Source organism: Haliotis rubra, unplaced genomic scaffold, assembly GCF_003918875.1.
Source record: "Haliotis rubra isolate DU_JTF1 unplaced genomic scaffold, ASM391887v1 Scf359, whole genome shotgun sequence".
NCBI lineage: Eukaryota > Metazoa > Mollusca > Gastropoda > Lepetellida > Haliotidae > Haliotis > Haliotis rubra.
In genome coordinates this window covers 656,052-665,496 of record NW_025767034.1, presented here as the reverse complement: position 1 = coordinate 665,496, position 9,445 = coordinate 656,052, and the positions used below count along the sequence as shown (strand labels likewise).

General features: G+C 40.2%; 1 protein-coding gene across 1 annotated transcript; it reads left to right on the top strand.

The window, feature by feature from the left end:
• Positions 1-292: 292 nt before the first annotated feature.
• LOC124285323 (transcription factor Sox-3-like) lies at positions 293-2,429 on the top strand. The gene is given in 3 exon segments (XM_046721532.1): positions 293-813; positions 816-1,286; positions 1,289-2,429. Coding segments are annotated over 3 exon segments (1,035 nt in total). The 5' UTR covers positions 293-506; the 3' UTR covers positions 1,546-2,429.
• Positions 2,430-9,445: the final 7,016 nt, after the last annotated feature.

Sequence of the window (9,445 nt, the reverse complement as noted above, 5' to 3'; positions counted from 1 at the left end):
GCCCGAGATCCTGTTTTGCCCGAGCGACGCATTCAGCCGTGGCTCAGCGAGCGCCAAGCTTTGCTATTAATTAGATTTACTCCATATTTCGGGAAAGGGACAAAAGCGCGTATCGTACAAGCCCCGCCTGCTTCTTTTGAGAGGCTCGACTAAGCCCCGCCTCCCATCGTCATAGCCTATTGTCTAGCGTAGACCACTCGCTGAAATTACCGTCCATCAAAACTGTCACTCTGCTCGGCTCTGATTGGCTGGCGCGGAACCCTATTTTGCGCGCTTGATCAATAACAGATGACTGTATGGGATATTAGAGTAAGAAAAGGAGGGTTTCTCCTCAAGTGTGGACGTTTAGAACTGTGGTGAAAGCGGCTAAGATTTGGCACATTATCCATCGTCACTGGTGAACAGGACACACACAACAGCGTTGACTAGTGAATCGCTGTCTGTCAGCTATAGTTATAACGGACACCGGGAACTACCATCTACCGGGTAACACATCAACAGCGTGCATGTACGTGGAAACTTTAGATCGCGGGAGAAGCATGGACGTCGATATGAAGCCAGCGGGTCCGCCGCATGCGAACACAACCCTACCCCCAACATCTACCCCACAGCACAGCAGTCAGGGGGTGAATCCAACTCACGCCCAGGGACAACCTACCCAAACTCAAAACGGACAATCAAATACATCGCCTAATGTACAGGGCAATAACAACTCTAACAGCAAAGCCGTGGACAACAGTCGTGTTAAGAGGCCTATGAATGCTTTCATGGTGTGGTCTCGTGGACAGAGGCGGAAAATGGCCCAGGAAAACCCAAAATGCACAATTCGGAGATCAGTAAGAGACTGGGTGCCGAGTGGAAACTGCTGTCAGAGACCGAGAAACGGCCGTTTATTGACGAGGCGAAGCGACTCCGTGCTATCCACATGAAGGAACACCCCGATTACAAGTATCGGCCACGACGGAAGACGAAGACTCTGATGAAGAAGGATAAATACGCTCTACCCGGAATGCCAGGTAACCCTCAGATACAACAGGTTGGACGTGAAGCCGCCATGTACCCCCATGCCATGAACGGCTACATGCCAAACGGGTACCCCATGATGACACACGACCCCAATGCGTATCACCAGCAAATGACGGGTCACATGGCTTCTTTAGGGGGTCAGTACGGGTACCCCACCCAGCCCATGCCCTCCCAGATGACAACAGGGTCGTATATGAACGGAAGTTCGAGTTATACCATGTCTATGGCACAGATGGGACATTACATGCAGCCGTCTCAAGTTACCCCAACTCGATTAAGAGGGAAACGAATACCCCAGGGCAACAGGGCGTTGGGGCACCTACCTCAGGAAAACAGTACCCAGAAGACCTCCGACAGATGATCCACATGTATCTACCGGGGGATGGGAGCCACCCCGACCAAAGTGCCGCAGCCCTAGCGGCGCAGCAGCGTCTGCAACAGATGCAGGGACAATACGCAGGAATTCCGACAACGACGGACGGTTCTGTGAACAACACCGTTCCTCTCACACATATGTAGACAATTTTTGTGAACCTCATAAAAAAACTTTTGGCCATGTGGCCGATACATGCCTGCCAACCAGATCTGTTCGAAGGAACAGACATGTTTTTGCTCATCCTCATCATAAACTGTGCTGAGACATGTGGTTTAAACCACGAAATCCTGACTTTTTACAAGAAAAATGTGCTAAAGAGTTTTCGTTGATTCAAGGAGGTGTTTTCAATGGCGGAGTGGAAGCATTTGTGTGAAGTAGTGAGTGACTTTAGAAGCATAATCATGTTAGCACGAATCACGCCCCCGCGTTTTACAATGACATTTTAGTGATATGAAAGTAGCATAATATGTTTTATTTTCATTTATTTTTTTCTTTATAAACGATTCATAGTTTATGAAAAACTCCGTCATTCCAAGAGCGAAAGACCATTGTTGTTTATATTTCATAATTTTTGAAGATTTTTTGTACCATTTAATTGTTATAAATTGTCGCCTTGTATAGATAAGAACCTAGATATCTATTGTATGTATATGTTCGCAAGCGCCATTGCAACTATAGGACAAAAGTGAACGACTTTCGTGAGCTCGGTCGCTGCTACAAAATCGCCTTTTCTGACATGAACATATCTATTCTCTCAACTGACAATAATGTCACCTAATTTATGAGATATGATTTATTTATGTAAGTTCATTTCTATTTATGCGTCAGATTTTTATGACAATATTCCGTTTAAAATCGGCAGCAAAAATATCAATTCTCACCTGTTCATTTTTGTTTATATTTGGCTTTTTATTGTCGCCTATTCATTATATGTATATACAGCACATCCATTGTTACTTTTGGCGCATTATATCTTTTTTCTTCCCTGATTATGAAACGTAAAGAAAATAAACACGATTGTCAGGGACTTACTGCTTTGTTCATATATTTAACTAGCTTCAGTCCAAGGCGGAAAAGGATCGCGCACTTAGTCACCGAATTACCCTTTGTTTATTTAGTGCGTAAAATTGTCGTATCATTCCTTGTCATTATAAGGCTGGAGAAGGTTTGAATAGTCAGCTACGCGCTGGTTTTTGCTCCTGTTTAAGTAGCTAATGTCATATGTTTGGATTCAGCTTGAAGTGGTTTGTTCAAAAACTTCGAACGATCCTCTCACCGGAGACGGTAGGATCAAATTTTGTGATCGGAAATCGAAATGGGAGCGTATTTTCTCTCAAATTAGGTCAGAGGTACGGCCAGTTGTTTTCAACTTTGTGAGGACGGCGTGCTTTGGATTAAACCTTTGATGTTGCCTAGGTTTCAAGGAAGGGAGGAAAAAATCAGGTGTAGAGTAAGGGTTGTACTTATGTCAGGTAAAGTCGGCGCTCCGTGCTCGATTCATCACGTTCACTGAAATTCTCCAAAGGGTGTTTCCTCGAACGCAAGTTAAGTTTTCCTTTACAAACTCACCGCTACTAACTTGCAAATTTATATAGTTAGGACGCGCTTTTACATATTTGTGTAATTATTTGCCCCACCACTGTAGATATAGATCTTAGTGTTGGCCTCGCAGGTAGGATTTTACAGTCTTTGCCTCGCGGCGGTGTATGTAATAACTCGATTTACTAGCGACAGGTGTAATAACAGTGGTAGGAATTTAATTACATCCTTTGTTGTCGATGTAGATAAGATTTTTCCCCGAGCTATGCTTAACGTTGATGAAATACATTTCATGTCAATTTCTCAATCTGAGAAACTTAGGTTGCGTTGTTTACCTGGCGAAAGTGACATCGCAGTCAAAGCACGTGCTTTTGCCGTCCATTGATTAACGATATTTGCATTGGCTTTGCTCTTAATATCATCAAATATCGGCGCTCGACTGCCTCGCGCAAAGAATCTAAATTCCCCCCGTAGTCATGTGTTTTAAATTTGAAACCCTAGAATCTAAAATTTGTTGTAACATTAAAAAACGTCAAAATCTTTGAACCTTAATTCACTGACGTTAACCATAGTCACTGCCCTCATAGTCAGATTTTGAAATCGGTCACAGGTAACCGTTGTCTCAACAAATGAATGTTAAGGAGCTTTCAGAAAATTAAACGTATGTTTGACACGACAGCGTGAAGCACTAATTAGACGTTGTGGGGTTTGTCATTAGAATAATGGCCCGTAATCGATCGAAATTCAAGATTCGGTTCATTTAATCCCGTTTTTGCAGGCCTCCTAAAACAACAGCCAAGCCTCAGTTGGCCCCGCTTCACTTCATATGTCGATTTCATTCGGGTAATTGATAGAAATTGGAACGGCGGGATACAATCGGTTTTGTGTTTTTCCCAGGATCGTAAACCAGAAAAGGATTCGTTTACAGTTTATGACTGAGCTGAAATGAATTTGACAAGTAATGTCAATACGATATCTACTTTTTAAACCTTCTCCACCTTATAAAACAAGCATTACCCCCATGTGTGGATTTACTTTAGCACGTGATCCCCTCAAACTGACTTCTCGCGTGCAGTTCACGAGATGAAATCGACATGCCATGGACATCGCACGCAAAGGAAATTGGCGGTAATAGATTCTCTTATCTTTACGATGCGTATTTCCTTCATTCGAGGATCTATCGCTGCATTTTAATGCAATAACAACAGTAATTACACCGGCAAAGTGATACAATTTGTTGGATTTTAATATTTTATGTAAAATCTTTCCGCAGAATGATTAACGACTGTCTTCATTTGGCGAGACCAGGTTCTCTTTTTTCGCTCATTTCTCCTTATTAATCGCTATTGTCTTTGTTTGATTGAACAGTTTACTTTCGCAGATTAGATAAATACTTCCTAACTACACTTCCAATCGTTCAAGGATTTATCAAACAATTGAAATTTGTGACGGGTTTACACATGTCGATTTATGCTAATAGTAACTATTTAACAGAAACGACCATTTCACGTTTCAGCCGACGCAAAACCTTGAAAGTATTTTATTGAATACAAAGTTATTGACAGGACGTAGTTTTTCCGTCACGTTTTCAAGTAATTTATTGACAAACAGTGGTGTATAATAACGACAAAATATAGCTTCGTTGTATTTGTATGAAAACTACACGCCTCTGTAATAATATACAGATTGTCCAGTTAACGGTTATTGGTTCAAATAATTTTAATTCGCACCTTTTGGTTAAATATGATTACGGCCATAATTGATTCGTCGACATCGGATATAGATACAGGTGGAACTGGTTTATTAATTCTCAAAATTTTACTTCAGAGTGATTCAAGATCGAATTATAGTAACACGATTGTTGTATTCTTCTCAAAGTCTTTTAAAAAATATCCCTCCTGGTTATATACATGTATTGGAAATAGTAGCCGATTTCAGACGCCTGCGTCACACTTTGTGCTATAGATTTTAGTTGTAGATAAATTGATTTTTCCCAGCAAACAGGCGAAATGTCTATAGAGCATCGTACCGTGTAAAAGCAACCTTGGTCACAATACTCGTTTCCCATAAACCCGGAAAGGTTCAGCTGTTTGACAGTTTGCTATCGGTCATTGAACACTAATATTATTTTAAGAAAAAAACTAATCTTTTTAGTTTAGCTACATATGGATTTACTCAAAAACTGCTGAAAATAAACTGTAAGCTACCTATCCGTTGTTAAGCTGAGTTTGTTTGTTACAAACTTTGTGTGACCTGTGATAAACATATGCAAACTAGTACATTCAGACAAATGCTAGACACGGGATTTCATCGTTAACTGTACAAACCCATGTTAAAAGGTTTCCTTGGAAAGGCATAAAACCTAACAATCAACCAACTTTCAACACCTGAAAAGCATAGGTTCAGATTTTAGTGTTCTTTTGAGACACACTAAAGCCTTCTTTGAGTGGCATTAGAAGTTGGTGTGATGGACAACGAGGGGAGTTCTATGGATGTACATACAACTTAATATTAAAGAACTTGTATATCCATAGAACTCTCCTCGTTGTACACTAATGCCTCACGAATCGTACCAGCGAATCCTTAAAATGAAATATTAAACTTGCAGATGGAAAAACTAAAACGTGAGACACTATAGTCAGTTGAAGACTGACTGTGACAAAATTCACAAATCAGGCCCCGATTTTGCAGGGAACCCGTTTGGATCGAACGATACACCCTTAGCTACTATTTGTAAATCTTCCGTATGCATGTCAAAGAACTGTATTTTCAATGAATAATGTATTATATCTCTGACTTCATTATAAATAGAATTTATTTAGCGATGGGCAAATGGTTGAATTTCAAATCAAAAGTTGAAGATATTAACTACCTTCCTCTTATTGGATCCGGCGTCAGATATATATGTACACTTTATGCATTACTTCATTTCATCTAATCCCGAAACATGCATTCTGACTTCATCTGTTAATAACTACTGAAAAAATAGAAAGGTCAGTTTAATCAGACCCTACGTTGAATAAAATTAACAATTTTAACAACCCTCATTTATCGTTTCCAAGCTGCAAATTCACCACAGCTAATTATATTTATACAAATACACCACCTTGAGAACTAAATTGGTTATGAAAGAAATATACAAAGTTTAAAAAGTTGCCATTACAAACCTGAAACAAATTCCAAAATAACCTGTTTTCAATTCTGTTTCATTTGAATTGCCACTTGTGTGTATTATTCAGAGATTTCAAGTTACAAAACACTGAAACATTTAATTCCGATGTTGTGAATTCCATTATACTGTTTCACAACACACACACGACGTGTTTTCCTATCCTGAAAATCCGGATAGATTTTGTTGATGGGTTTAGGAGATAACGATCACGAATATCAAGATATTAACATCACGATATTACCATCATAGGTGTGTATGACGTTATTGCATTTTCCAGTCACGACATCTCAGCAATGACTTGATCTCTCGCTGTAAATTACCTAATTACTGTAATCTGCCTGCGTCACTTGTCGCCACACCACAGTACTAATTACCGTATCTCAACATATGGGTCTCGTAGCAACACTTGTAATTAGCTACCGTCGGTAAATGACTGAGCTTCTGCCGCAATCTCCTGTGTCCACACAAGTGGCCGCGGACACCAGTAGCCCAAGTCTTGGGTCAGCAAATTCGCACCTCGGGGTCTTATCTTAATTAGAGAAATTCCCAACAGGTGTGCTGGGAGTTTGCAACTGGATGCAAGGGAGATGGGATTGTGTTTTTCTCAGTAAAACTGTCACTTGCGGTTGTAACGCTAGATCTTGACACAGTCAGCGGCCGTGGCGTGTCACGCGGAAAAAGCTACCCGATACCAAATCACCCACAAGTTTAATTTCTCGCTGGGGCAGGGAATGGGGAGATCGGAGGCATTTGGTGGTGGATACGGACGAGACAGGTACGAGACGGGGGCAGAGCGATATCGGATACCCCCCTCCACCGAAACCTGTTTATATAGACCAAGGCAATTTGGAGTTAGGTTCTCTCGCTAGCTATTAGTAAAAACAAGCACAACGAGTAGGTGAAGGGTAGCGGGGGGAGATAGTTTGGGGAGGGGGAGGGGATGGTCGACAGGTGGCCCGTCATACCGGGCCGTCATACCTGCACACGGTGACCCGTATTTGTCACCCAAGTCGACTCGCTATAAAGTAGTTGTTGAAATCCAAAACCGTTTTGTTCACTTTATTCAGTATATTTTTTTAAAATAATAGCACACACCAGAGATCAAATCTAAATACTACTTTTTAAGAGAATGTGATATTAAAGATCGCATTTAGCCATTGTTAAGTTCAGCATACATTCGGATTTCAGATCAAATATACAAATAAACACTGCCTGGTGAACTCGAAAGTTGCAAACACGATGAAGTGTTATTGGAAACAACCTAGATCAATACTGTAGAATTATCGACCACACAGAACAACACTGAAATCATACTACACGGTAAGCTGTTACAGAACCAGCCCGTTCACCACGTACTCGTTATAAGGCGGATGTAGTATCCATGGACATTCCTTTCCTCAGTGCAAACGTCCACTCTCTACTCCAAGCGTAATGTACATTCTTGCAGTGAAATCGTGTCATCTAATATTATATACTTCACACAACATGTATTCTACATTTTTACAGGGCACACAAAACTATCCCTTTAACCTGAAACAAATCGAAGCGTAACTCCGCAATGGTGGATTGAATTGGAAGCCTGTTTTCACCGAAGTGTCTTCTGTATAAGATGTTTATTAAATTACCTGCTTATCAGTAACCTTTAACGTCGTTTGCTTATAATGAGGAGGAAATCACGCTTTCAATATAACGCGAATATTAGTTTTATCGGATCTTGAATCTCTACATACAATTCTTAACATGCATCCGCCACAAAGCTTCCACACAAAACACACACACACTTATGTTCACAAAGGGTAAACAAGGAAATATGTACATGAGTTAAAAACTTTTTGTTATGTATCGTCTCATTACTGCCAGTGTAAGAACACAGGTTTATTGGTGTCAAGTTCCTATTGTGGATGAAGCTCACTGCTTAGGAACACCGCAGTGGCTGTCGAAAATAAGAACTTGATCCCAGACCTATCAAAGAGTTGACTATCTGTTGAGGTACTAGATTTACTCGTCATTATTATATTTAGCAGCATTCTGCATATATTCTTTGGAAATAGATTGCAATCATGAACATATATTTAACGTGACAAATTACAAAATGAATAATTCTGACAATATTAAGCATGTGTGTCACGCGTCACATTTTGGAATTACTGTGAAGTCGTTATTAAGAGGAAACGTGAAAAACACGACGGTAGAATTATCACCTGTGTTGTAATGGTAAAGAATAATGTGCCAGTAATTAGTTCTTCGGGCTCAGAAGCTTCTTAAACCAGATCTTGTATTTTTATTTTCACTTGAAATAAACTTTTATGCTTGAAAAAGTACGTTTAAGGTATGTACTGAATATGTGTATCTTACAGAGTAAATATTGTTTAATGCCGCACTGTCAGTATTCATATTCATCACGACAGTCTGTAAATATATTATTTGAGGGGCGGGTAGTGGTTAAAGCGTTTGCTCATCACGCCGAAGCTCCGGGTTCGATTCCCCCAATGTGTGAAGCCGATTTTGGTGTCCGCCGCCGTGATATTTCTTCAATATTGCTAAAAGTGACGTAACACTAAACTCATTCACTCACTCCTGGTAACAGTGCCTAGATTTTCGAAGCTCTCTTAGCGCTAAGATAGTCGTAAGTTAATGTTAATGTATGGCACTTACGTCTCTCTTAGCGTTAGGATAGTCGTAAGTTAATGTTAATGAATGGCACTTACGACTATCTTAGCGCTACGAAAGCTTCGAAAATCTAGGCCCAGGGACCTGAACTTAACCCAGGGCTTTAAAACGGACACAGTTTACTGGCAACTGCAATTATATTAATGTGTCCTGGACGGCAGGGGACGTGGTTGTCAGCCCACACACCTCATGTGGAAATTACTGTTGGCATGTTCAAGTAAAGTGAAACTGAAGCATTCAGTAATACTGTTCCAAGGAAGTCGCTTTATATCGAACTCGGCTCAAACGAATTTCCTTCTACAGTTTCCTATAGATGTATAGCCTTTCCAATCAACGATATTTCGAAGTTAATCGACTTATAAAACAATCATTGCGTACATGCATACATACATGACATACATACATACATACATACATACATACATACATACATACATACATACATACATACATACATACATACATACATACATACATACATACATACATACATACATACATACATACATACATACATACATACATACATACATACATACATAAAACAGTTAAACTTAATACAATGTATAAACACCTGCAAATACGATAATTACCACCCCCTTCTATATCGTTATGCATCCTGAGTGAGTGAGGGAGGTGTTTTCTCACACTGGTTTCAGCGC